Source organism: Alternaria infectoria (assembly GCF_024043175.1).
Source record: "Alternaria infectoria strain BMP 0036 chromosome Unknown scaffold_18, whole genome shotgun sequence".
NCBI classification, from domain to species: Eukaryota; Fungi; Ascomycota; class Dothideomycetes; order Pleosporales; family Pleosporaceae; genus Alternaria; species Alternaria infectoria.
The window spans coordinates 160,599-188,513 of record NW_026250707.1 but is presented as its reverse complement, the minus strand read 5'-3'; the positions used below and the strand labels follow the sequence as shown (position 1 = coordinate 188,513).

Genomic DNA, 27,915 nt, shown 5'->3' with positions numbered 1-27,915 from the left:
TAACTATTCCTGCCTCTGTTAGTAAACGTAAGCAGGCCTGCAAGAGCTGTCGGCAGCGCAAGAAGAGATGCGATGTATGTGCACCACCGTCCACGCATGCCGGCTAGGGGCTGATGATAGGTTGCTTACTACAGGCAGATCACCCGAGCTGCTCATTGTGCAGAAAGTTGAATCTCAGATGCGACTACGCTGTCACGGCCTCAACCCGAGATGATTGTACGTCATCAACGAGCCGAACAGAGCATCATGTTTCGGCATCACCGGCGCGAACGCAAGGCTTCGATACGATGCCTTTTGAGTCACCAGACTTCATGCAATTCTCGGGCATGAACTTCGATCTTCCCAGATCCACTATCTCAGAACCCGTAGCACCTAGCTTACACTACCCCACCCCGGGATCTACCGCAGAACATTCCGCCAGTACGCTAAACTTGGATATATTGGAGAGTTTACAGTTGCCCCCACGACATGTTATCCTCCAACTCGGTGAACTCTTCTTCGAACATCTCTACCACATGTTTCCTTGCTTCCACAGGAAGAGCTTTCTGGCAAAGGTTGAATGTGGTGATATGGAGAAAGATGCCCCGCTTCTCCTATATGCCATGTGCTGCGTAACAGCTAGGTATCATTCAGACGCCTCAATCCGAAAGCGCTCGAAAGACTGGTACGAACAAGCACGTTTCTCCTACGATCTGACACGGCGAAGACCAGACCCGGCTGTCCGCACAATACAGGCCGTACTACTCCTTGTGTTCCACGCTTGGACTATTGGCGACTACTCTGCTAGCTGGCTCTTCTTGGGGAAGGCCTGGAGGCAGGCTGTTGTGCTCGGCTTGAACCGTATGGATGCCAGCCACCACCTCTCTGATACAATACCCATTAACGAATACTCATGTGCTTCTGATAATATCAACCGCGAGTCAGCACTCGAGCGAGAAGAATCCCGACGAGCACTTTGGCTATTGTTCATCATGGATCGAATGCATGCATGGCCGACGGGCTGGGCCCATGCTATACCCGAGATACAATTCAAGGTCGATATCCCGGTTGCTGAGGCAATATTCCAGGGCATGAATCCTGAACTGAGAGATAACCACATCACTAACTTACCGTTCACGAGAAACCTGTCGCGTCTCATAAACGCCGTATCGGTTTTCAAGGACTCCTCGAACGTCTTTCACTACGTGATTATAGCACACGTTCTGCTTGGCCGGGTCGGTGAACTGTTGTGTTCTCTCCACACCTCTCCAGACAGCCCTGAATATGCTGAAGATTGCACCGAATTAGACGACATGATTGTCAAATTTAATCTCAGCCTCCCGCGCACAGCAAGTTCGATTCTGGAAGCGTTACCAGCTGATCGTGGTCATGTCGCGTGGCTACACATCATCCTGAACACCATGACAATCCTCCTACATTACCGACGTGAGACGCATGTTTCAATCGAGGAGTCGGCTTCGCAGTTCACACTTGCTGTGATAGCGGCTCAGAACATCGCGCAGATCGTCAAAGATGCGTCGCGTATCTCCATCGACCTTCTGCTCTCTGCACACATCGGATCGTCGCTGTATGTTGCAGCATGCGTGCTCGCTATTCAGTGGCGCGTCACCGGCGACAGTAGCTTCAAAGAGGACGTGGACTTGATCGCCCTTCTATTCGGACGCATGGATGAAGTGTTTAGCTTTCTGGGGTTGAAGTTCAAGATCGCGCTTGAGCATGACGTGCAGAAAAGTCCGGAAGAGCTACAGAGTCTGCGGAAGCGGGGGTTAGAGGGTGTGTTGGTTGACTGCACCAAGTGGACTCACGTCAAAGAAGAAGTCGAGAGAAGAGGAATGAACCTCGATTTGTCATGAAGCATGCAAGGCGGTGCGCAAGTGGTCTGAATGCCCCGCCACACCGCTCGTGCCTTAGCGTCGCCGCCAGCCCGCCCTGTCACCAGTTCCGTTGTTGACTTCGAGGCCGCAATACTAAGTCCGAGCCCGCCAGTCCCCGTCAGACCGCCATGAACTCCTGTAGCGGAGCAAAGCTAGACCCCCCTCTTTGCCGCTGCCAGTGGGCTTGAGGCCGCTCAAGGACCATGAAAATACGACATATAAAGGCGACAATCATGTCAATGTCTGAAGTCCAGCACAAGCTTCCACTCTTGTATTTGCTGCAGCCTTAATCAGACACGTACCAATATCTCTCCGAAAGCCTTTCATCTTCTACAATGGCTCACCGAAATCGCCTCGCAAATGCCCACGTCCTTGTCTTCGGCGGCACTTCAGGGATCGGCTATGCCATCGCCAACATGGCCCTCGCATCCGGCGCGCTCGTAACGATTTCTGGATCTGGCCAAGACAAAGTCGACAAAAAGGTCGACATGCTGCGATCTCTGTACCCGACTACGCCAGCCTCCAATGTAACAGGCTTCGCTGTCGACCTTAAGGATAAAGAGAACTTGGAGTTCAACTTGAAGACTATGCTGGACAAAGTGACCGAGGGCGGCAAGAAGAAGATCGATCATATCGCTTTCACAGCCGGCGATGCGCTCTCACTGCCCAAAGTTGCGGAGATGGACGTGAACACCCTGATGAACGGCTTCACGGTTCGCTTCCTCGCTCCTTGTGCTTTGGCCAAGCTGATTACGACGGGCGAGTACATGCCCAAAAGCTCCAACAGTTCCATCACACTCACAGGCGGCACAAACACGCATCGCCCAATGCCAAACTGGGCCCTAGGCGCAGCGGTCGGCGCATCGGTCGAAGGCTTGACGCGCGGTCTGGCGGTGGACATGGCTCCCATTCGCACGAATATCGTCCACCCCGGCGCGATCCAAACAGAGTTATTCCATGAATTCTTCAGAAACTCTTCCCCTGAGACGATTGAGAAGATGAAGAAGGGGAGCAGCCTGACGCGTGAGCTTGGGCGCCCGGAAGATATCGCGGAGGCATATGGCTGGGTCATGAAGGATCGGTTCGCGAATGGGACGCAGGTGAATAGCGATGGCGGGCGATTGTTGGTCGGTACCGAGTAAAAGGGAGACGATCGACCAAAGGGCTTGCAGAGGTGAGGTGGCTGGCGATCGCAAGGGCGGCCTTTGGCGCTTGATGGGTGGTGGTCAGATTTGGGAGATGGTGGTTTGAAGGCGACAAGACGCTTTCGTAATTAGTTCGAGATGCTATTACTGCTTCTAAGGAATACAAATACATTTCTAGTGGTATTTCCAAATCGCAAACCCCGTTTAGCAGCAGACATCATCGCGGCGATGTACAAGACGAGAGAGTCAAGTCACTTCGTATGCCTCAATGTGGGTTTGGGCTGGTCGAATGACCACGTCTTCTCACATCGAAGTACAGCTTGACACATTGAGACAAGCATCATGTTTGAAAGTATGTTGAAGCTATACAGATTTCGCTGTCTTCTATGACTGAATCCAATCGGTATATGTACCAGAATATGCGGTCAGAACATGACGTCGTCAACACCAAAGCTACCCTCTTTTTGTATCTACCCTCTAGAGCTAATTCTAATCCAGACCCATTTCAAACGAAAGCTACGGGATCGGAATATACATAGTCCACCTGCAGTTACGGACGGGATAGTGCGCGAGCTCTGGGGAATGTCAGATGTGTGCAAAGACAGCCGAACACGGCCTAAGGAGCATCTCACCGCATGATCACTTCCACCTTCCCTCCGTCCGGTTTAACGAGCTTATCTTGGAGGGCTACAACATCTGCAATCAATCCTTTGTCGAGGAGTCTCTTATAAGTGCCGAGGTAAACGCGTTCTAAGCACTGTAGCAAGCTACAGGCCTCAATGAGCGTGGCGGGTTGCCGGGAGCCAGGCCCTCTGTCATTGGAGGTAACTCGCGACGGCAGACAAATAATACCGCTTGCAAAGAAAGAAATTTCTCTCACATTGCCCTTAATCCTCGGCGGCAAGGTCCTCGTCCAGCTCATGAGCTCTGCTGGACCGAGGAACTCGTAAGCGACGGAACGATAGGGCATGACCGCTGTCTCAGCGTAAATCTGACAACACGTGGAAGGTATGCGGAATCGAACGCGCACTTCATAACTCGTGATATAACGGAAGTGGTTTGAAGAACGGTAGCTTCGCGTAGTATTATTGTCGGTGTGGAACCGCACCTCGTCGAATACGTATTCGAAGACTTGATTGCGAAGTTCGGCAGGAAGTCGCAGTAGGGGTGAGTCGCGGGCGTTGGCCGCAGTGCTGATATACGAAGTCAGTGTCTATCTAATACTTGTCTGGCAACCGGGTTGAGGCTTACATGTGAGCTAGATCTTCAGGCATGGCGAGACAAGTCCAGAGTTGACGAAAACAATGTGTTACCCAGATGTAGAAGTACACAGGATAAGCTGCCCTGGAGGTTACCTAGCGGAGTCAAAGCGTTATGAGGCGCGCTTACGGTCCGTACGTCATCGCTTCATTTACCCTACCTACCCAGGTACGACTAAAGACTACTCGAACCAAAAACTCCTTCCTCGATCCTAGCCATCAAGACCAGGACTCAATGAAAAAGTAGATCTCCCATCGGCTGAGGCAGTGTCCGCGAACGATCCAGCGTTCATACGAAGTACCTCACCAGAAAGACACTCGAAATGCGGTTCGAGCTCTGTTGCTTCTGTATATCCAAGTGGAATAGAGGCCTTACCTCGTACCCCATGACGCGACGTTGTCGCGTCACTGAATCACCCAAGAGCGATTTAGCGAGGATACCACCGAGAGAGTGGATATCCTGAACAGGGACTGTAGGTTGACTGCGCACCTGTACAGTGTTCAGATGGGGGCATGACTCCTTACTAATCCCGGAATACAAGACTAGCAAGCGGGACCCATCCTCCGGTGTGGCCCAGAGGTCACGCGCCCGGACGCGTGAGTCCTCCAATCCATGACATGTAATGATAGGCGTTACATATCACCAGATGGGGCGTCTGGCACGCGAAGTCGTCTATCCAGAATCGTCATACAGGTGCCCGCACGTGTATGATGATAGTTCGGAGAGCGCTATCTTCCCGATACTATCGAAAATGTGTTTCGTGCGTACAACGAAGCGGGAGGTGAGTGACCGCGAGTCGACCTGCGACAGTCGCAGTATAACCTCGACAGCTGTTCTGCCACGGCCAGCGTGCGAACAGTGTCACTCTGAGTGCCCTAGAGAGGCCAAGTACAAGCCAGCTCGTACTTGCAGGGCGGACGCTCCTGACAAAGAGACCGCTCGTCGCGGATAATTAGTGTAGCGTGCAGTTTGACGTTTCGGGGTGTCATACCTCGCCCAGAACTGGTGGCGATGTCAGTGAAGCTGGGGATTTTGAGAGTGAGAGCTGGGCTTACTATCTGTGTCGGTTCGTGATGGTCTGCGTGAGATGTCGCGCTCTCCAATAATTGCGCGCATTTGCGTTGATGAGAGACGCAGGTGGGATGTTGATGGAGGAGAAAAGGTGAGGGCAAGCGTTATCAGGTAGAAGCTCCAGCTTTGGCCAAGCCGCTAGCGTGAAGTCACGTTAGTAGTGAATGTCGCCGGAAACGTCATCACCGCTCCGCAACGACAAATATCTTGGTGAAGGTGAATTCTCTCCCTCCCAATACAGCAGCCACAATAAGTACTATAAGCTAGATCTTAGGTGTTTTGACATTCAGGACGTCACATTCGGATTAGACAGTGGTGATACCTAGATACCTAGGTAGGTTGACAAAATGAGGAAGTGCACTTCGACCACATCGGCGTCTGGCGCCTACTATGATGTAATGGGCCCAAAACTGTGGGCCAATGAAGCGCTCATATATCTACGTTGATTTGCTCGGCCTAGAACTAGAGGTCAGTAAAGCGCTTATATATCTACGATGGTTTTTCCAGCCCAAAACTATATGTTGTTGAAGCCCCCATATGTCTACAATGATCTACTTAGCCCAGAATTATGAGTCGATCAAACGCCCACGTGCACTTAATGCTTGCTCAGGCGTTTCTGAAGGTATATTCAATGACATGTACGCGAATACAGAGTTATCTGTGGGATCTTAATTCTCAACTGTGTGCTTTGATATTATATCCTTAATTACTGCTATCGTCTCCATCACGTCTACCCCAAGACTTCTCATAGCCAGCCGCTAATGTTGGATCCACAAGCCCAACTACTCTGATACTGCGTTTAAGCTTATCTTGCCGAGTGTCTCGCTGATGCCTTCGCCAGGTATCGCGCACATCCCGTGCTCTTTTCACCAAACCATTACTATTCCTATTACCCTCTTCATCAGGCAGTATCTCGTCATGTGTCTCTTCGACCCACGTTCTGCTAGCCAGATATGGTGAGGAACCCACCGATTGAGACCTCGGAATTTGCGACGCGTAGACCGGAAGCGGAGGTGGGAATTCGAGCGCGGTCGGAGAAGTCGGCGGAGATGAATTGTACCAGGACGACCTGCGCCAGGGGTAGTCGGACACTGCGCTCGACTTTTGTCGTTCATGCTCACTTGGAAGAGCGTCGCAGCTATTTGTCGCTTTGGATTGTGATGTTGTAGTTGAAGACAGGCGGACCAACGCGAAACCTCTGGGGAGCCGGAACAGAACACTGCGGTATCCTAGTGAAGAAGAATTGGAGGCTGTTCTTTGCGAGATATGAGAAGGCTTTTCGGTCTCTGGATGTTCGATAGATCTAGCGCGTGACTTGTTGGTCCCCTGGCCCTTAGCTTGGAATGGAACGCCGGAAACAGATTTCTGATGGGAAGTGGTGGATCCTTTGGTAAAGCGTGGAGGTGTTTCTTCATCGACGGATGGTTGCTGGTCTTCTCGATCAATGTGCTGGAGTGGTGTCCAAAGGCTCCTCTTTTTAGTTTTCCTGCGCATGTTCGAAGGCTTTCTTCCTGCCGGCTGCTCTGACATCGACTTGTAGGTTCTCGATCGGAATTTTGGAATTGGTATGCAGCCGCACATGGACAACCCTGTTGAGGTGACATTCCGAACGCTGCTTCGAGGTCGAAGAGCTCTGCATTCATAGTATTGGTCCGCCAGTACACCATGATAGTCCTGCGAGAAGCCTAGAAGTAGCAACTTATCGCTCAGCTCCTCATCTTCGCATTCGTCATCCAACAACGGGCTCGTACGGTACAATGGTGGTAATTTCTTCCCTCGTAATGCTGGAGATATTCGCGTAGTGCTGTCTTCATCCGGAGTGGCAGACCAGTATTCGCATCCAGTCTTTGTCTCTCTCGGCCACATTATGCCCAACGATACGTATGCTTTCGCTCTACGTGAATCGTTTGATGTTTGGTATATGACATCTGCGGATGGTTCTGAAAAGGTGGGAGAGATGAGAGTGTCTAGGGCCTTTCCATGCGACGAAGATCTCGACAGTTTGCGTGTTGGTTGGTTAGATGCAGGGTCCGAATATTGACGTACAGGTCGCAATGGTGCAGGCTTAAAGTCGCTTGTCTCCGCCGACCAGGACCAAGACTCTGTGCGTATGCTGCCAATACTGGGAGACGGCTCTGGTATTAGTGGGGAGCATTCGCGGGTCGCAGAGACCGGAACCGGCTGAGCAGGTGGAATGGAATCCCATTCGGTGGGCGCTATCCATGGAGTGAAGTTAACATCGGTGTCCATTTGCTTCGGCGGTGATGGCATGATTAGAGGGTAAAGTGTCTGACTACCTGGAGTCAATGGCGAGACGTCGCTCAAGGTGCTCGGATTTGGCGGTACGGTTCGAATGAAGGACTTGAAGGACCCCACGGTTCGGTCCATGTTCTCGGGCGGTGATGACCTCAAGGTATGATGCTTCAAGGATACCTAGGTAGATGCGCTCCTTCGTCCTGGACCGTCGCGAGCAGGTACAAGTTGTTGGAACACACTCCTTACTTGCGCACTCCGAAGTGCTTCCAGAAGTTTACAAACAAAGAAGAGCGCCATCAAGAGCTGCACGTGGCGATCAACAGGAACGGATCGCTTAGGGGTGCCCTATCGCAAAACAAAAGTCAATAACTTTTCTATTTTGGAGCCTACGGAATGAATGCGGCCCCGCATTGGCCCAAGCAAGATCTGTACACAGCTGCTAGTAGAGCAGCTCATTGCGAACATCCACTTTGTTTCTTCTCAGTGAGGTGCTTAGGCATCTGGAGGCCGGGTTGCCCAAGTTCGCGATTCCACATGTCGGCACCTGGAGGACAGGCAGTCACAGCTAAGCGCTAGCTCCCAAAGAGGACAATGTGTTGTGCAAGCACCAGTCCGAATCGATGAATGGCATGATGGGTGATGTTGCATGAAAGCAGTCTGTCGATTGAAGAGGGTGGGACGCATGCATCATGTCAATTCGCGTATTCCAGCAACGCCAAGCCTCTTCGCCGGATTCGAGACTAGCGCTCAACCACCTCCGGCCCTGAGGCGCGGCCATCTGATCAGCAACTGTAAGCTGCACGACATCTCAATCGACAATCATACTCTACATCATGTACAATCTCCACACTCATATCGCCGTGATTGATAATATGAGACTTATTTTTCAGGCAACCACATCGTCATTGCTCTCGTCGGAGAGACTCGAAAACGCCCCAGTTCAGATTGGCCTAGAGCCGGATGAACAACTCCCCGCACACCTGGGCAGCGTTGGATGTGGCAGCCCATCAGCATCGCATGCACGCTAAACATACTTGCTCCAAAACGCCATATCGCGTCTTGTGCCCGATCTGAAAGGTTTGCTGTCTAGTCTGATTGGTTCCAACAGCGATTTCCTGATTTCGGCCGCGCCTTTGAGTGCCACCGTAAGCCAAAGTCTTGCTCTGCACCGACCACGTTTTCGCGGCACCTCATACCAGGGAAAAACTGAACAGGTCTGCAGACTACATTGATCCAAAACCTTGCAAAGGAGGCGACCCAAAGTCAAAGTAGGCTCCAGGCTGTTCAGCTTTTCCCTAGGTTGGCGTGGCGGTATTGTAAGGTGATGGAGCAATGTGGTTAGTGCGATGGCTTGAGGCTGAAGTAAGATGTCCGGTCGAAAGATGTTACACTGCAATGTTGTCCCGAGGGGTCAAAACATCCAAAGTAGGTACCCAGTGTCCTAACGTCTACGTAGGCTCCAGGGAGTTCACAAAGTCTACACACCCTCAACAAACCAGACCTTCACCGCCGCCACCGCCTCATCTTCACTCCCATACAGCTTTATGAGCTTCCGGGCGAATGCAGCCTCCTCACCCTTGGTCACCATTTGACGGAACATGTCTTCGTCAAATTTACCCACCAGAGGGAAAAACTTGAGATTTGGCAAATCAAGCTCTTCATTTGCCTTTCCGTCTGTCCAGCATACCAAGGCCTTCTGGCAGCCGGTGAACTTCCACTTTTTGCCCCGAAGGGACTTCTCAATTGCCCAACCAACGCAGACAAAATACTGGAGCGGCATAATCGCCGAAACGAACTTCCAATTGCTGATACGCACCCCAATCTTGATGTCGGGGTTTTCTTTGGCGTATTCGAAGATCGCGCGACGTCGCTTCATTTCGGGCGCGAAGTTATCTTGCCATTTGACTGCAATCTCGATGCTGCTCTTGATTTGCCTCAGACGGAGGTCTTTTTTTTGGTGCATTCGAACAAAAATTGAAGCTTCGACCTTCACTCTGTTCACCCTCATCTCCAGCCAAATTGTCTCTGCCCGGAGGGTCTTGCACACGGCTTTCAAAGGGTTCGAGGAAGTCACTTCCCTTATTTTGGAAGAGGTGACGATGTGTTGGCCGTGGCCGAGGAACCACACGCAGTCAGAAGTGGTCCCGCAGACCATCTCCGCAATGCGATTGCGCAGCTCTGCTGGGAGATTCAAGAGCGGAGATTCCGCAGCGTTCCTCTCAATGCTATGTCAATGTTAGAATTGTAGTCATAATATGTTGCAATCATGTACTTACATCTCGACGATATCAGCGGGCGTATCCTCCAGGCTCAGAATCCCGTTCTCCTGCAGCTTTGGTGGCGCCATCGTAGGCGGCAAGCTCACGGTTCCGCTATCTTGTAGCTTCGGCGATGCCATTGTAGGTGGCAGAGGGTGTATGGTGTTGAGAAAAGTGAGTATAGGATACGAGGAAAGTAAGAAGCTGCGACAGACGAGACAAAGTATCTTCTTGGGTGCGACAAAAGACTAGGTGACTGAGGAAATAACATGATGTCACCGCAAACGGGCGAGATGAAATTCCAAAGTGAAGGTGAAAGTGAGACATGAGCGTCAACTCACCGTCACCTAGGTACTAATTGTAGGCGCCATGGGTATGATCGCCTTCGTTGCGTATATTGAGTTCTTCGCTGCCAACCCCCTCATCAGAACCTCGGTATTCAAGAACATGTCGGCTGCCATTCTTTCCGTCTCTACGGTCATTTATGGGATCATAATGTGGGCTATTCTTTACTGCATGCCACTCTACTTCGAAGCTGTCAAAGGTTTCGGTCCGATCCTTGCCGGAGTTGCCATGTTTTCATGGACATTCACTGTAGCGCCAGCTTCAGTTGCAACAGGTATCGCAATCGCAGTAACGGGGAAATATCTATGGGCAAACCGTGCCGGATGGTTCCTCACCACACTCGGCATGGGCCTCCTTATAGTTCTCAAGCCGGATACGTCCACAGTATCTTGGATCTTTCTCAATCTGGTTGGCGGCGTTGGAACGGGCATTCTATGCACTGCCATGGCTCTGGCCGTACAGGCTTCAGCGACCGCCAAAGACCAGGCCTATGCCGCCAACATGTTCTCCTTCTTCCGGGCTTCTGGCCAGACACTCGGTGTTGCCATCGGTGGCGTCATCTTTCAGAACCAGATGAGAAAGAAAATGCGTATGTTCCCTCTACTTGCTGACCTGGCAGCCGAGTACTCTCACAATGCAGCTGAACTGGTCGAAATCATCAAGGAGATGCCGGCGGGGGAAATGAGAGAGCAACTCAGGGAAAGTTACACAGACGCTCTCAAGTACATCTGGATCGTCATGTTGGTGTTAAGTGCAGTGGCCTTGCTCGGCAGTTGGTTCATCAAGGCTTACGATTTGAATGGTGCCATGGACACGGAGAGGGGTTTCGTGGACAAGGACAAGGTTGGGGACGTTGAGAAAGAACAGCCTGTGATGTAAGAGGCCAGGTGCGGATATGAAGATTCTGGTTTTTTTCGAAGCATCAGCGCGGCGTTGGAGCTTATTTGGTCGACCAGATGCATAGTGTTAATCTCTTGTTACAATCATCTTGAGTGTGCCTAGCAACGAAATTGATGTTGTCTGTTGTACAGACGCGCCTCATATGTAAACTCGCCTCACGATCGAAGTTGAAGAAGGCCTCGAATGTATTTTTGGTGCACAGGCGGGTGAGACTTCGCTCGACCGGGTTAAGCATCAACGGTTGGGTCTCAGGAGCGGCCGGGATGAGTCGTGAAACACGCCGTCGTGCGTCGTGACCGTTGACACCTGGGCAGCGATCCGGGCAAGGGTCTGGATGGCAGACGTGCGTCATCACCAGAACAACTTATCGCGATCATGCCGTCAACCTATCTTATCAACTGAGTTTGACGCAAGTGGCGAGTCAAGTGCCAGATTATAACATGATGGTAGTAAGATGTGACGCAGCAGGAATTTCAAATGCCGTTGCATTCACGCTGTTGGAGGTCGAGGTCTGGCCACCTCAGGCATCAATGCCAAACGCCTAGCAGTCTCGGATGTAAAGAAGAAACGGCGCCGAAGAGGAATATTAGTGAACAAAGCTGTTGTTGAGAACAGTGAAAGACATGCGCGACCATGATCGCACAAAGGTGATTAAGGAATTGGGTAGCGGGCAGGAACATGGTGCTACCCCAGCCACGATGACGGGAGAGTGCGTCGTCAAGTTGTTAGTTGCACCGCCCTGCAGCGGCTATATAGCGGGCGTTGTGCGGTGCATCTGCTGGGATAAAGGGGCAGGTCAGATGACGACGGCGCAGCGAGTGACGCGTTTCTTTGCTTTGGCTCCCAACAACAGCCACGGTCGTCCAGGACACTCTCGTGAATGCGACGGCGAACACCCTGCAAGCTTGAATTTGAACGTGTTTGTCGCACCGAATCGATATTCAATCGTCGCGGTTCGCACATGCACGCTACTGCAGGCTCAATCTTAGGACCCACTAGCGCACACGGGCTGCCAATCACGCCAGCACTTGGCGGCCTCTCATCAGCGCACAAGCTCCAGCCCCGGGCGCCCCTTCCCTTCGACGCGATTGACGGCTCTTCTGACAACTCTCCCAAAAAGCAGTGCCACACGGGAAGCCGGCTCCCAGACACCTTCAAGCACGCGCAACCCTCACCTCAGTCATTCGTTTCAGGAAACCAACCAGCAAAGACAGCACCACAGCAGCAACCTGCACCTAATACACCCCCCCGTACCATCACCGTCACATTCACCGTGCGCCAAGCAACGCTCCTCCGGCACTTCCTCATCCGCGAACGCCTGCATCGCAAGAGCGACCGACTCTCGCCCTCCTCGTTCCTGCCGTCCATAATCGATTCCGGAGACCATTGCGCGCCCTTGCGAGGCTAATTGACAGCTTCACTGGAACCAGCCTACCGGATCCAGCGATCGCGACGACCCTGAGCAAACCGCACCTGCCTCCCCGCCCACCGACACCCGCTCCCATGCCTAACGTGGCCATCCCTTCTTCATAACAGTCGCCTCCGACACTCGCACCCCTAACACTATTCTTCCCATCGACCTCGCTACCCACCGCTGCCATGAAGGAGTCATTCGCTGCCCTTCTGCGCACGGCGGCCGGCAAGCTCACCCTTTCGCTGCTCGTGGCTTCGCAAGCCACGGCCTATAATTTCAAACCCGTCCCAAACCCCAACCTCAACCTCGACGATTTAGGCCGGATAGCCTTCGCTGGAGATTTCGATTCGATATCGCTTTACCAGTATGAAGGCCAAAATCAAAATACTCCCGCTACTGGAGGAGCCCTCCTTGCACGCTACCCCAACGGCGTCTTTGCGACGATCAACACCACAGATGCCGATATTAAGGCCATGTGCGCGCTCCAGGTCAATGGCGCGGAACGAGTCGTGTTCGCAGGCAACTTTACTAGTGTTGGCGATCTTCGCACACCTGGAGGCATCGCGCTGCTCGACCCCAACAACGGCAATGTCACTCCACTCGAAGGACTTACTGGATCGGTCAACGCGCTCTACTGTGATAGAGATGGCGGTCAGGTCTACGTGGGAGGAAGTCTAGAAGGTGCGAACTCGTCCAACGCTCTAGTATGGAAGAACGGCTGGGAAGACCTATCGTTCAATGGCTTCAATGGCCCCATCCACTCCATCATCCGGTCCAACGACAACATCATTTTTGGAGGAGAGTTCAACGGTCTCGGAGGAGGCAATGCGTCGATTGTGTCGAGCGAAAACAACACGCAGGTCATCCCCATCGCTACCGCAGACATAACCGCCCAGACAAGCTCCGGCCAGAACGGCCTCTCAGACCCCAAGAACATCGCATGCAAAGCCGACTTTTCCACGCAAGGCGCCGGCTCGACATGGCTGCTCGCCGATCGATCGCCCGGATTCTGGAAGGCCGACTTTGGCTTCGGTTTCGAGCCAACAAGCATGAAGCTCTACAACACGGACTTCGAGGGCCGTGGTAGCAAGACTTTCCGCTTCACTGCACTTCCAGACGGCGGTATCTTGAACCTGACCTTCACTGACCCCGGAACCGGACAAAAGCGCTTTTGCGACGCCACATGCCCCCTGCCCGAGGGCAACACCACTGCGCAGGACTTCTCCTTCGTCAACGTCGTTGGTATGAACGCTTTCAGGATCGACGTCTCGGAATGGTACGGTCAGGGTGGTGGTCTTAACGGTATCCAGCTGTTCCAGGACGCCATGTACTCCTATGCAGTCAACGACTTCAACGAGCCCAAGAACTGTGGTTCAACCACGTCAGGGTCAGAAGCAACCTCTACCGGCTCTTGGCAGGTCTCTCCGTCACACGACAGCTCCTCCAGGTATCTCACCACATCTCTGCAGGGCACACCCATCGACACTGAGTCGACCAGCGTCACCTTCCTGCCCGACATCAAACAGTCTGGCAACTACTCTGTCACCATTTACACGCCTGGATGCCAGGGCGATGGTACTTGCGGCACCCGCGGTCGGGTCAACGTCACAGCACAATTGGGCGGCGAGCCCAACAGCGTTGAGCTTTGGCAGACCAACAACTTTGACAAGTACGACGAGGTTTACAACGGCTTCATCGATGTCACCGATGGCTCCCGTCCACAAGTCATCCTTCGACCCGCAAGCGGACAAGGCCCTGGCCCCTTGACTGTCGTTGCACAGAGGGTGCGCTTCACGCTTCTGAAGGCTACGTCAGGTAACTTGAACGGTCTCTTCGAGTACAAGCCTGGTCAGACCGTAGACGCGGACGACTTTACCAAGTCCGTCATCACTGCCGCCGGAGCTAGCCTCATTCCTAGGGAGAAGGCTTTCGTTACCACTGTCACAACAGGTGACAAGACACTGTATGTCGGCGGATCCTTCAACAGCAGCGACGACCGCAACAACATCTTCGAAGTTCGACAGGGAGAGGACAAACCCAGTGCACTTCCCGGCAAAGGACTCAACAACCAGGTCATGACTATGTTCCACAACGCTAGTACGCTGTACGTCGGTGGTAACTTCACCAACACGGCGGAGAACAACGTAGCAGGCCTTGGCGGAGTGGCTACCTTGAACAACAACCAGTGGCAACCCCTTGGTGCCGGTGTAGATGGTGTTGTGCTATACTTGGTACCGTTCTCGCTCAACATCACGGCTAATACTCCCGAAGACGTGCTCGCTGTCAGCGGATTCTTCAGCCGGGTCAATGCCTTTGGTAACAACCCCAGCACCAGCGTTAATGACTTTGCAGTCTGGGTGCCATCTCGTGGCAACTGGCTGCACAACCTGGACTTCTACTCTCTAGCCATGTCCGGCAGACTGATGACTTTCGCTGATGTGCCCGGAGGTGAACGCTGGTATGGCGGATCTGTATCATCTGGTGCTCTTCTCGCGAGCGGTACTGCTGAGCTCGAAAGTGGAGATGAACTGTCACTCAGTGCTTTCCCCATCAAGATCCAAGCGCAACAGCAGCAGCAGACCCCTTCTCGTAAGCGAGCCATCGTTCAAGGACAAAACCTCAACACCACTGGAGTCCGTACTGGTACTTTCTACAAGGAAAATGGCATGAACAAGACGATCCTCGCTGGACACTTCGCAACCAAGGGCGCAGAGGATCGCAACATCACCAACCTCCTCATCATTGATGGTAACGACTCTGACAAAGTGACCGGCTTTGACGACGAGCTGGATGCCAACTCCACCTTTGCGGCTGTCGCTGTCTTGGACAATGTCTTGTATGCCGGTGGCATGATCAGCGGACAGCTGAACAACAATCGTGTTGCTGGTGTTGTCGCCTACGACCTAAACAGCAATTCGTTCACGAAGGCTCAGCCCCCACCGCTACAGGGTGTGAACGTTACAGTTAACGCCATCGCTCCACGACCGAAGTCCAAGGACATCTTCGTCGCAGGTCAGTTCCAGTCCGCTGGCGCCTTGAGCTGTGCTGCGGTGTGCATCTGGAATACCGAGCGTAGTCAGTGGACTGCACCAGGCAATGGCCTTTCCGGTGACGTCTCGTCGCTCACATGGGTTAGCGACAACAGTCTACTGATTGCGGGCAACCTCACTTCTGGCACCAACCAGACCAAGATTCTGACCTACGACTCATCAAGCAGACAATTCGCAGTCGTCCCCGGTGCTAACGACCTCCCTGGTCCGGTCACTGCTCTAACCATTGCCAACCGTAACGGAGACCAATTCTGGGCCGCTGGCACAGCAAGCGATGGCACTGCGTTTCTGCAGCGATTTGACGGTACCAAGTGGGTGCCTGCTGATGGGGCTATGTTCGGTAGCTCGACCGAAATTCGTGGAATTCAGGTCCTCTCTCTGTCCGAAGACCATGGCGACTCCGATATCATCGACCGCAACCAGGATCTCCTTCTCATGGGTCAGCTCAACATTACTTCATTTGCGGGTAAAACAGCATCTGCCGCGCTTTTCAACGGCACTACACTCACTCCTTTCCTCCTTGCTACCAAGGGCCAAGACGGTTCGACACAAACTGGAAGCCTGTCCTCTGTGTTTGTAGAGAACCCCAACTCATTCTTCAGACAGTCAAGTAAGTCGCAGAAACCATTTCCAGTCTCGGTCTGTATGCTAACGACTCCCAGACAAGCATCTCGCGCTATGGGCCATTGTTCTCATTGGCCTCGCCATCGCTCTCGTCCTCACCTTCCTCCTCGTCGTTATCGGTATCGTTATCGAATGGTTCCGCAAAAAGCAACAGGGCTATTCCCCTGCCCCGACGTCTTACCCTGATCGGTTAGGCAACGTAGGACGTCTGCCGCCGGAGCAGCTGTTCGGAACGCTCTCGGGACCTCGAGCCCCAGCAATCTAGGCGGTTCTGCCACCCCTGCGATTTTGAGTGCCGATAGCGATAGCGTTGCTCCACAAGACACATCCAGTGGCCCTGTAGCTGTCACGACTGATGATAGGGTGATACCAGTCCCTGAAATTCGAATTGTAGCCCCCTCGACTGATGATGGAGAGACTCCAGTCCCTGATAGCGGGCCTGTAGCCGCTTCGACACCACTAGGAGAAACTGTACAATCGAATGAGACAGGCGACAGCCAGGACTATTCAATGGCGGACTTGCTACCGGCCATGTTTCGTATTTCCGATTTCATCAAGACGACGACGAAAGCCTAGTGGGCTGATTGATATATTTAAAGTTGGACCAGGATTGATTTGATACCACGCGGCTAGCGCAGCCCACCATTATTTCCATTGCTTTTTTCTTTCTTCTACACTTCCTCTTGCATTGGTGTTTCCTTTGAATACTTCCATGGAAGAGTTCACGAACGAACGCTTTTCTTTTCTTTATGTCTTGGCGAGCGTGAAGGGCGCGCTGGAAAGATGCGGAGCTGTAATGTGTACTTCTTCAATGGGATTGAAATCGTAATCAGGGCGGCGGTAGTGGCGGAAGGAAAGACGGTGGGTGTGTGCTAGTCCACGCACCAGGAGAACTGGGTTGATGGGGAAGGGGACGGGAAACCGGTGTACATGGACAAAACTTGTAGTCTTCTGGGGATGTACGCATCCCGATGCTATAATATACTCATACTCTAGACATGTTCTCCTTCCCTTGAGCTTCGTTCATTCATGTCTAGTTACACACAACAAGTCTACCTGATGACGACGAAACACTACAACAGCTCCGCTTCCTTGAGAGGTTTCAAAAGAGCTCTCACTGCCTTGTCTTACCAGCAGTGACCCAGGCCACCTCTACGTTCGGAGCGCGTTACAATCCTGCGCCAGCTAGTAGCCTTATAGACCACCTCGGTATCCGCCACCCGTAGGTATACCGAAATTTCCAGCTCCAATCCACCTCGGTATGCGGCAACTCCAGATTGATAAGGCTGGACATGCCTTCAAGACGTGGGGATAAACCCCCTCTCAGCATACATCTGTCGACAAACTCGCAGCAACGGAAACCTTGCCCTCGCATGTGAAACGATTCCAGCACTAGTAATATTGCCAACTGTCCCATCACTATCCGCGATGACATACTGATATATCGTCCACCTCAACTCTTTCGGCAGACGAAGAAACGCCGACTCCTTTGCATTGCGCTCAGTGATCTGGTTGGCTGTTTCGTCGAAGAACTTGGCTGGCCATGGCCATAGTGACGCGTCTAGTGCGACGGCGCTATTGTCTGGAACAGGCACTTGTTCGAAGAATAATGTTTTTCGGTCGAACTCGTAGTATAGGTAGAGCGACCATCGGGATTCGGCTTCAGAGGGGACTTCGCGGCCGGGATCGATCCATGGTGCCCAGGGTGGGGAGGTCGCTTTGGGTCGCTTGGTTGGGAGGCCGTCGCCGAAGAGGGTGGGCTGCTGGGGGTTTGGGGTTAGATCAGTTGAAACGGACGTCATGGCTGTGAGTTGTGGGTTCTGGGTTGTGAATTGAGTGTTTACGTTGTATATGTTTGTTCGTCTCCGCCAATTCGCGGCTGAGTAGAAGGGGACTTCTTCTGGGCTTGACATTGCGAATGAAGGGCGGTGCTTGGTGGTGGGTGACAACGGAGGGAGTAGCGATACAGTCATGGGATGATTGGACTCGGATGTGGGATCCGCTGTGCGAAACACAGATATCGAAGGTTGAGTTGTGACTTACAAACGGTGGAAGGCTAGTCCCAAATAGGCAAGGTCACGTTGCCATGCACAAACCGAGTGAATTGGTCAAATTGCTGAGTCTCGATTAGATCATCATTGACCTTAACATTTGCGCCTAATTTCTACTGAGTATCGATCTCCTCCGCCTTTTTCTCGAACATCGTCGTCGAGTTCACCACCACAACCTCCATCTCGCGCCCAAAGATCTTGGTAACTTCCCTCTTCACCCTCTCCGTGATCTCTTCCGTTACTTGGAAGTCTCTCGGGTAAGTAGACATCACAGCTATCCGCTGGACTCCAGGAAGCGGTGCGACAGTCGCAACCGATCCGCTGCCAAAGTGTCCAAAGCAACACGCCGAAATCACTATGCTTCGTATAGCGTTGCACTGGTCCTGCGAGAGCACCGTAGAAGTCTGTGAGGTATGATACCTGGATTGACAGAGACCGATGAAATGATTGAGGCTGAAAAGCATGCCCGCGGACTCTGAGTGTGTTTGTCGGCAGGTCTGGCTGAGTGCGAAGAGACGTGCTTTGGGAACATGTTCCCCTTTCGATGTTCTGACTGCGATGCCTGTCCCTCGTGATGGCTTTAGATCAATGTGATGGTCGCAGAGGGTATACTTGTAGATAGCGTCCCGTATTTCTCCAGGGAGACGAAGCAGTGGTGACTCGTGCTGGTTTCGTAGAGCTCTATGATGGTGACGTCAGTCTGTGGTAACACTGGTGCACCTCATACAAGAAAAAAACTGAACAGGTCTGCAGACTACATTAACCTATAACCTTGCAAAGTAGGTGACCTAACGTTAACGTAGGCTCTAGGCTGTTCTGCTTTTCTCTAGGTTGGCGTGGGTGGGAAAAGTAAATTTGTGTTGACCTACCTGGCATCCGCCGTCTTATGAGAGAGACGTTCCGCCAGAGCAAACTCTTTACCGTTTCTGAGTTGCATTGTCAGTGACAAGGTAGTGGATCGGTTATGAGTGGAGGGCTGTGTGGAGAACTGTAGTCGGCAACTGCTCTTATGCAGGAAGGTATGTAGCCGTGATGTGGGCACATGGTTGCCTGGCTTTTCCTTCCTAATTTTTAGCGACGTAGCACGTGGAGGTACCAAAGTGGCTGGCAGGCGGCACGTGAGTTCCGCTTCGCACAGAGGGAACCTCCAAGGCTTGAAAGCAACATCCGAGCTTTGACCCAAACGAATAAAATGAATTGAAATCCTGGTGCTCTTACATTTGGGATTTTTTGTAAGAAGATATTATGAACTCTGGAGGTTGGGAGTGACTCATCGGCGATGTATCATGGTAGTGCCACAACTGTCTTGATGGGATCAAAGTATGGCTTTGCGTTGGACAGGTCATGAGAAACGCCAGAAAGTAGCTACACATTATGATATGCACATCCCTCATAACTTCGAGTCGCCCGAGAAATTTGCGTTCTCTTCTTCTTCCTGCCGCACACCCTGCCACATCTCGGCAACACGCCACAACTTTTCCATGCCGATCTTCTCCAGCAGACTTCCTCTTCTCTTTCGATACATCTCATCATACCTCTCATCATCGACCACTGTCGTACCGTCTTTGTCAAAGACCAACATCTTGCCAACCTCAACCCACCCTTCGCCGTGGATATATCGGATGAACTGGTCTTGCATAGGTCGTGCTATCCTCCTGTCGCGACCACTGAAGTAAGGGTCGAAATTCTGCAAGAGATATGCAACATCGAGCTCGTGGGCTGCGAGACCCTTGAAAGGCCCATCTATTGGGTTGGGGACGTGGAAGTGGTATCGTGAGGCTGGTCTTGGTGGTGAGAGAGCTTTCCACCCCCGATATGCTGCTAGCGCTGGTAGATAGAAGCGGAGTTCAGATGCGAGTACTAGCAAGCGCTCTCCCTGAACTTCCTTTGATACGTTGCCATCGAGACGATAGACCTGTAGGAGCCCGAGGGTCTCGAGTGGAGAAAGGTGCGTTTCGCACGCTTTAAGAAGACGCCCGAAACTGTTGGGCTGGTCGAGGAGTCGGCCTTTCAGAATGAGGGCATCGTGCTCCGTGTCGCCTATCACAAACTCCCTGCACCATGATGGCTTGTGTATGGCGCTTGACCCATCCATTATCGACTCGATCGTTACTTCTTGTGTGAAGAATTGGCCGTCAACTGTTGCGGCGAAATGCTGTGCTAAAGGTAATCTCTGAGCCAACTCTTCCGCATCGGTGTCTAATAAAGCCCTTCTCCTGCTCTCGACATCGTTGCTATCGATTTTCAGATAGGTAGACTGATCTTCGCACATCTTCTGGTGCCACCATTTGTTCCTCCACTTGCGTAAAGATGCCTCGCCACTCATAATGACAACCCGCTCAAAGAGTCCCTCGTCCCCAACGTTCGCGCAGAGGAGCGTTGATAGCGAAATCGCCCCTGCCGACTCGCCTGCAGTCGTGATGTTGTTTGGATCGCCTCCAAAACCAGCAATATGCTTCTTGACCCATCGGAAAGCCAGCACCTGATCTTTATAACCCATGTTACCAGCTGCACCAATCTCATCGCTGGCCAGGAAACCAAATACGTTGACTCGGTATGCTATCGAAACGCCAATGAAGGGTTTACCGGTTTCTACACCTCGCTGGACAAATCTAAGTAGATCATACTGTGGCCAACTGTTTGCTCCGATGCTGAGACCACCACCATGTACCCATACGAACACTGGAAGACCTCGTCCTCCACTCTTTGCATCGCTCGGGATATCCTTGGGCACCGTGACGATTACGTTCAGGCAGTCAAACTCATCCATTCTCTCTGTATCGCCCTGACCAGGGCTGCAAGGCAAGACGGCATCTCCGACTAAAGTCAGGTCCCATGCCTGAGCTCCACGTAATTGTGGACATGATGGTCCGAATTGCGTAGCGTCAAAAACTCCGTCCTCGCCAACTTCAAGCCTGTCGTCTGGAACCGAATCCTTGTATCGTGCCGGTATCGATGCGTATTTGAGATTGCGAAACTGAGTTGTTGATGTTGTTGATGTACCGCGTAAGGTCCGCTGTAGTGTGGGGTGCTGGAGGGTATTCTCATCGATCGACATTGTTCGTTTCACCTACGCGTTACCTTCCAAGACTCTTGATGAGGATACAAAATGGCACCCGAACTACATATCATCATGCACCCGCGCTCGCCAGCCTCCCCGCGTAGCACCCTAGACCGCTGACATAGTGTGGGGAGATGTGGGGCTAGACCTCGGCAATGGGAACGGCAGCGTCTTGCACACACGATTTCGGAGATGTTGAGTAGAACGTCTGTTCTTGGAACCTGCGTTAATTACTGAAGATATGAGGTTGAGGAAGGGTAGGAACTACGCGCATTAATGCACAGGTCGCATACAGTCAGAGGCGCTAGCCACGCGGGGATCGGGCATCTTCGGCCCTGTCCAGGGTGCGCTTTTGTGTGCCACACAGCGCTATCAGCCAACAATGAATTATCTCTCTTGCATCAATCGCACGGAGAAGCATATCAAGACCACTATGCTATGACGACAAGGCTTCAAGAGCGATCGGGCTGTATGTATTCGGTGTTTACGTAGCGTGTCAGCAGGCTGCATTAGCGTCTTGTCCCATCGCCACCCAGGTACCATCTCTACCTCATTCATTTGGTCACCTCACATCCGAACTCAAATGCATGGTCAACTAACTCCGAACTATGAGATCGAGTAGCGGCCAAAGCCTGCTTGCACTGGTGTCTGTCAGCTGCGTGCACATAACCGATCCTTAACTCCATGGCTCTTGCCTACCTAGGTGGCCATTTGACCCCATTTGGGCGAGATATATTTACAGTGGTTGGCGCCGAAGAATGGAATCAGAACCATAAAAGGATGTCAGTCGGCCATCGATCTATCATCTAGTCACTCTGTCACTCTCATCAACATCTGTCGAACTGCTGATCACCATGCCTGGCTCCACCCCTACGAGACCTGTCGATTGCACGATTGACTTCGACGTCAGCCATTTATCAGGAAAGACTGCTGTAGTCACTGGAGGTATTTTACATCTCTTATTCCAAATACCACAGTCGCTGCAATAGTAACTGGTACGTTCATTGAAAAGCTAGCTAATTTCTTTGGCAGGCGGCAGTGGTCTCGGGGAAGCATATGTCCGAGCACTGGTCAACGCAGGCGTAAAGGTGTGTTTCGGAGACCGCGACGTCCACCGCGGACAACAGCTTGCTTCCGAACTGAAAGACTGTCGCTTCGTACACTGCGACGTAACAAACTGGGACGACCAAGTCCGCCTCTTCAGCGAAGCCACCTCCCTATCCGCCACCGGCAAGATCGACTACGCAGTCGCCAACGCCGGCATCATACACGCAGACGACGTCTTCACATTCGACGGTCCCTCCCAACCCCCCCAAAAGCCCAACCTCGACATCATCTCCGTAAACCTCAACGGCGCCCTCTACACCACCAAACTCGCGTCCCACTATTTCATGACCCAAAACGGCACTTCCCCATCCCCCTCCCAAACAGACACCTGTCTCGTCCTCATCGGCTCTGGAGCGGCTTACCTAGACTGTCCGCGAGGGCCCCAGTATAGCGCGTCAAAGTATGCGATGCGCGGCATCATGCATTCGCTGCGTCGGACGGCGTACTACTACGGGTCTCGCATCAACATGATTTCGCCCTGGTACGTGCGCACGGGTATCCTATCGCACGAAGATTTTGATGCCGTGGAGAAGGTGGGGGTTCAGTTCGCCACGACGGAAGATGCGGGGCAGTGTTTATTGAGGATTCTGAGTGATGCCAGTGTCAACGGGCGGTCCCTCTTTGTTTCTGCGAGGAAATGGGCGGAGAGGGGGTATGTTGATTTGGATCTGGATGAGTACCCAGGCAATGGATTGTTGGAGGAGATACAAGCTGATCAGGTCAAGTTTGCGCCTGTAGAGGCTGGCCTATTTGTCTGAGCATCCGCTGGCCGATGAGATGCCCCTAGACGATGATGAGTGAACTGTAGGCGAGGGGTGGCCTTCTTAGTAGGCACTATATTATTCCAAGGTGTCCGTTTTTCCGTACTCCATTTGAGTTGACATTGCACCATCTGCCGCCGGTACATAGTCCTCTATCGCAACTAAGAAGAGACATTGTACCCTATGCTTAAAGCTAGCAACACGTTGTTATGATTTGTCGAGCCCAAGATCAACAGAAGGTCTTTTTTGAGAAAGCTATGCAGAATTCGGGGACTACACATTAAATTCCAAGGAATAAAACATGTAGTATACACCTACGTACTAGGCAAGACCATGGTTTAGTACAACAAAGCTCACGACACCAATGTCCAAATCTCACTAGCGCTCGACAACCCCCAGACCCCTCCCACTCGATCACCCACAACACTGACAGCCATGCCACTCCTATTGTCTATCATCTCCCACACTTCCGGCGTCCCAGTATACCTCCATAAAGTTCCATCGCCATGTCTGCTATACAACAAGCCCCCCACAGCGTAAATACTCACACTCCCAGCTTTCTCAATCATTTTCCAACTAGGACCAGCCGTGTTCAACCAGACTACTAAGCCGTCGCTTTGTAATTTGTAGAATTCGTTGCCACCGACTGCGATGGCGATGTTCTTCGCGTTGTCGTCAACGATGGCCCATTGGCCTGAATTGTGAGGCCATAGGGAGCGAACAAGATACCCGTTCGTGAGCAAGTTCCAAAGTGTTTTATCGTCGGTGACGGCTATTTGCTTGGATCCTGGAGCGGAGGGCTGTTCAATACTGAGCCATGAACTACCAGAGAGCCGAGCCACCCATCCATCTTTGCGCCGCGAGTACAGTTGATCGGCTGCAGCGACAATTTCGATCACGTTCGAGTCGGTATTACTAAGAGATTGCCAGTTCGATGCGCTACCTGTCCAGCGGAAGGTGCCTCCGTCGTAGTGTCGTTGGTAGAGGTTCCCGTTTGCACCGGTGATTTGAGCAGTATCTTTGTTGTTGTCGGCGACTACCCACGCACCGTTTGAGTAGTGAAGAATCTGCCCCGATGAACGCATCTGGTACAGACCATCATTGGCCGAAGCAGTAGCTGTGTTGGACGTGACTTGGATCATATTTGTGATTGCTGAGCCTGAATCGATACGATTCCAAGTCGGGCTCTTCCAGCCGTAGATGCTGTGTATACCCATCTTGTCGTCTGGATGCATAGGGCGTATGCTACCATCGTAGTAGGCGAACATGATGGCTGCCTCGACGCCACTGTGGCTCATCCCGAGAGCGTGACCGATCTCATGAACAGCTGTATACCCGAAAAGGCGGTCATCTGTCCACTGGTAATCGTCATTGAAGGTTACATTGATGTTGCCAGACGACATGGAGGTGCCATCAGAGACCATGGACGTAAAACCGTAACGCGTATCGTCTCGACCAAGGGGAGAAAAGCGGATGTTGATGTCAGCTCTAGCGTTCGAGGCTGCTTGTACGATATTGAGGGGTATGTAGTTCATCCATTGGGCAAAAGCGGTACTGTGCAGCATTAGCAACCAGGATTATTGGACTGGAAGACGAAATAGTAGAGATTGACCTGAAGAAGGTCCACACCATAGCCTACAAAATACCACACAACCGAGATGTAAAAGCTTAACTTACCTGATCGTGCTTTGCTGGCGCGCTGTAGACAGATCATTCGTGTAACTGTCGAAGCGCCATGTCAACGTCGTCTTCGCCCACTTCGGGCCCCAGAGTACGTATCGTCGCTCAACGTCCGAGGCGTCCTCTGCATCTGTCGCATTGTACGGTTGTTCCGTGCCACAACGCGGCCCGCTCATCATCTCCATCATCTTATCGCTGAAAGTCCCAGTGACAGGCTCTTTGAGCTTCTTTTGTATCTTTCGTATGGCTCTCGGAAGCTCGCTGTCTGATACGGACGCTCCAGGCTTGAGCCAGCCGTAGAGTCTATAGAAGTCGTTGACATGCTTGGAGTGCTGCCTTTGGTCTGTTGCCGGAGATGAAGGTGGGGTTGAAGTCGGCGATGCTGAAGTTGCGCTTGGTATCAGAGCGGTAGTGTCTCGGGCGAAATGCTGGTGAGGTGATGCCAAACAGCAGCGTAGGGTTCCGATTAGGAGGAAAGCAATGGAGAATCTCGCCATCTTGCAGTTCTCCATACACTAGACGAAGACTGAGCTGTAAGAATGCGTTTTCCAGCTCGACCTTCATTGATATCTCTTTTGTATTTCAACGTCACCCAACCAAAGCGTTCCAACATCAGTCCAACCCGATTGTAGCGAGGTGGTGTGCAGGCGCATTGGTGGGGGGCCATGAACCGTAGTTTGAGGCTGTCTTCATCATCAGATATGCAGTGCCCAAAATAACTTCCACTCATGTATTATCTGGCGCACTGGAAGAGCTATTGTTGCCGAATCGAAGGGAACGTGAACGCCACTCTACTGCTGACCGGGTACATTCCCTTAACAAAGGCCTTGTATATACGGGGATGACAGTGAATTGGCGCAAGCGTTCCAGTACCGTGCCGTACTCTGACATGGGATCTCGTGGGAAGGACAATCCAGATGCCCTGGTACGGGTTCTGTGTAAGATGTGAATACTCACCCATGCATCTTCCGTTCAGTCTGCTTTCCTGAAAGTTTGGATGCTGTGCCACACTGCAAGCCGATTTTGAAGTAACGCGTACACCTCGGTGACTCCGGTCATGAACCATACCTTCACACTTCTCTAAGTCAGCTGAGCTCAATAATGCCCTCATCATATAGCGAACGTCGACATTTCATGCAGTCAATCTAGTTGAGCCTCACCACCGGACTCTTCTATGTGTGTCTTGTACAAGAACTTTCGACGGTCGAAGATCAGCCGCGGTTCTACTCGAACGCAGATTGAGCTCCTTTACGGGATCACGAGACGTGAGATTGGGGGCATCTAGATAAAACCCCGTCCACTTCCAGCCCCCCGAAGCTAAGAGGCTTGACCCGGGGGCCGGATGGAAATGGTCAACGATCGAATCATGGAGCGGACTGCTAAGCTCTGGCACGATTAGCGAAGCTATTACCACAGCTGCTAACTGCTAGCAAAGAGTTGTAGGGCCCTTAGCCTCTATTAGATTATATTTATTCTATTATATACTAATATAACTCTATAGTAATTACTAGTAGTTTAGTCTATTCTTAATAACTTTATACTAGTATAGCTAGAATAAGGTATTAGCTATATCTTTCTACTTAGTGTACTTATTCTTATCTTATTAAGTAGTATTACCTATAAAGTAGCTAAGTATAAGGTTTTAGTAAGTAGTATATATTCTATATTAGGTATATACATAAGAGAATAGGTAATAAAGATTTATAAAGGTGTAGTTTAGTTCTATAAGCTTATTAGATAATAGGTAAGTATAAACTTTATAGAATATATAAATATAGCTTTTATTTATTAGTAAATTTAGGCTAAAAAGAAATATACTTACTATATTATTTTTATAGTTACTATAATAGTTTAGTTTCTTAGATATTAGGTCTACTTTAGGCTAATAGCCTATATATATATATTCTACTTTTAAGTACTTCTTTTAAGCCTTACTATAATAATATTATAATTTAATATAATATTATTATCTAATCTTTATATAACTTTTATATATTATTATAGTTTTCTAACTTTAATAGTAATCTAGTAAATTAGCTAGTTACTTTTATAAGATTTATACTATTAATTATAACTATATTATATATCTAGTTTTTTATTAGTAACTCTTTTAGTAGAAATATTTTCTACTTTTTCTTTTATAACGCTAGCTCTAGTTAAGTAATAGTAAGTAGTAAGACTAATTTAGTAATAGCTATACTTAGCGCTACTACTTCTTTATTTACTAAATCTACTACTACTTTTACTACGCGTAGTTAGCGTTAGTAACTTCTTTAGTAGTTTTAGTTTTTATACGTTACTACTTAGAACTTCTTTACTACTATAGCTTTTAGTTCTTAGAACTTTTATTAGTAAGCTTTTCTTTACTTTTATAGCTTCTTTAACTTATATAATAGTAGCTTACTAAACGTCTTTAGCTTCTTCTAAAATAGTTTCTAGTATATCTTTTTTATAGAAGATAGTTACTTTACTAACTTTAATAATAATAATATTAATATTATCTAAATCTACTATTTTATAAGTAACTATAATAATAACTATAACTATAGTAACTTAGTTAAGCTACTAATAAAAGCTATTACCTTCTCTAATAAGTTTCTTAATATTACTAAAATCTAAAGTAGTAATAAATAACTCTACTATACTTCTTTTACTAACTTACTTAGTTATATTACTTATAGTAGCGCGTACTACTCTAATCTCTTTAATACTAAACGTAATAACTATCTTAGCGCTAACTATAATAATAGCTATAATACTATCTATAATCTAAATAATAAAGTAGAGTCTAAGCACCTTTTATATAAGTTTACCTTAGACCTTTAGTCTAGTAAGTTTACTAAGCTATAGCTTTCTCTATTACTAGATCTAGAAGTTACTACGCGCTATATTATATTTTATATACTTATTAACTATAAGATTATAGGCTATATTATCTCTAAGCCTAATCTCTCTTAAAGTAGTTAGCTTATTTTAGTAGCTTATAAATTTAATATATAAAGTCTATCTAAATATATTAGAAAGCTAGATAAGACTCTTTTTAAAAATAGTTTTATTT

At 50.4% G+C, this 27,915-nt stretch overlaps 9 protein-coding genes across 9 annotated transcripts; 5 read left to right on the top strand and 4 right to left on the bottom strand.

Moving 5' to 3' along the window:
* Positions 1–287: 287 nt before the first annotated feature.
* J4E92_008677 (uncharacterized protein) lies at positions 288–1,853 on the top strand (the record flags this gene model as incomplete). Its single annotated transcript, XM_051500028.1, has 1 exon — positions 288–1,853. One exon carries the CDS (start codon positions 288–290, stop codon positions 1,851–1,853), a length of 1,566 nt encoding a protein of 521 aa, XP_051349726.1.
* Positions 1,854–2,209: 356 nt separating this feature from the next.
* J4E92_008676 (uncharacterized protein) lies at positions 2,210–3,016 on the top strand (the record flags this gene model as incomplete). The annotated part of the gene is made up of 1 exon (XM_051500027.1): positions 2,210–3,016. The coding sequence occupies one exon, from the start codon at positions 2,210–2,212 to the stop codon at positions 3,014–3,016; it is 807 nt and encodes a 268-aa protein (XP_051349725.1).
* Positions 3,017–9,083: 6,067 nt separating this feature from the next.
* On the bottom strand, positions 9,084–9,953 carry J4E92_008675 (uncharacterized protein; the record flags this gene model as incomplete). Its single annotated transcript, XM_051500026.1, has 2 exons — positions 9,084–9,831; positions 9,883–9,953. 2 exons carry the CDS (start codon positions 9,951–9,953, stop codon positions 9,084–9,086), a joined length of 819 nt encoding a protein of 272 aa, XP_051349724.1.
* Positions 9,954–10,233: 280 nt separating this feature from the next.
* On the top strand, positions 10,234–11,088 carry J4E92_008674 (uncharacterized protein; the record flags this gene model as incomplete). The annotated part of the gene is made up of 1 exon (XM_051500025.1): positions 10,234–11,088. The coding sequence occupies one exon, from the start codon at positions 10,234–10,236 to the stop codon at positions 11,086–11,088; it is 855 nt and encodes a 284-aa protein (XP_051349723.1).
* A 1,620-nt stretch (positions 11,089–12,708) lies between these two features.
* J4E92_008673 (uncharacterized protein) lies at positions 12,709–16,462 on the top strand (the record flags this gene model as incomplete). The annotated part of the gene is made up of 2 exons (XM_051500024.1): positions 12,709–16,183; positions 16,236–16,462. 2 exons carry the CDS (start codon positions 12,709–12,711, stop codon positions 16,460–16,462), a joined length of 3,702 nt encoding a protein of 1,233 aa, XP_051349722.1.
* Positions 16,463–17,495: 1,033 nt separating this feature from the next.
* On the bottom strand, positions 17,496–18,110 carry J4E92_008672 (uncharacterized protein; the record flags this gene model as incomplete). Its single annotated transcript, XM_051500023.1, has 1 exon — positions 17,496–18,110. The coding sequence occupies one exon, from the start codon at positions 18,108–18,110 to the stop codon at positions 17,496–17,498; it is 615 nt and encodes a 204-aa protein (XP_051349721.1).
* A 1,528-nt stretch (positions 18,111–19,638) lies between these two features.
* J4E92_008671 (uncharacterized protein) lies at positions 19,639–21,018 on the bottom strand (the record flags this gene model as incomplete). The annotated part of the gene is made up of 1 exon (XM_051500022.1): positions 19,639–21,018. The coding sequence occupies one exon, from the start codon at positions 21,016–21,018 to the stop codon at positions 19,639–19,641; it is 1,380 nt and encodes a 459-aa protein (XP_051349720.1).
* A 1,145-nt stretch (positions 21,019–22,163) lies between these two features.
* J4E92_008670 (uncharacterized protein) lies at positions 22,164–23,174 on the top strand (the record flags this gene model as incomplete). The annotated part of the gene is made up of 2 exons (XM_051500021.1): positions 22,164–22,254; positions 22,342–23,174. The coding sequence occupies 2 exons, from the start codon at positions 22,164–22,166 to the stop codon at positions 23,172–23,174; spliced, it is 924 nt and encodes a 307-aa protein (XP_051349719.1).
* A 190-nt stretch (positions 23,175–23,364) lies between these two features.
* Positions 23,365–25,369, bottom strand: J4E92_008669 (uncharacterized protein; the record flags this gene model as incomplete). The annotated part of the gene is made up of 3 exons (XM_051500020.1): positions 23,365–23,370; positions 23,726–24,731; positions 24,855–25,369. 3 exons carry the CDS (start codon positions 25,367–25,369, stop codon positions 23,365–23,367), a joined length of 1,527 nt encoding a protein of 508 aa, XP_051349718.1.
* Positions 25,370–27,915: the final 2,546 nt, after the last annotated feature.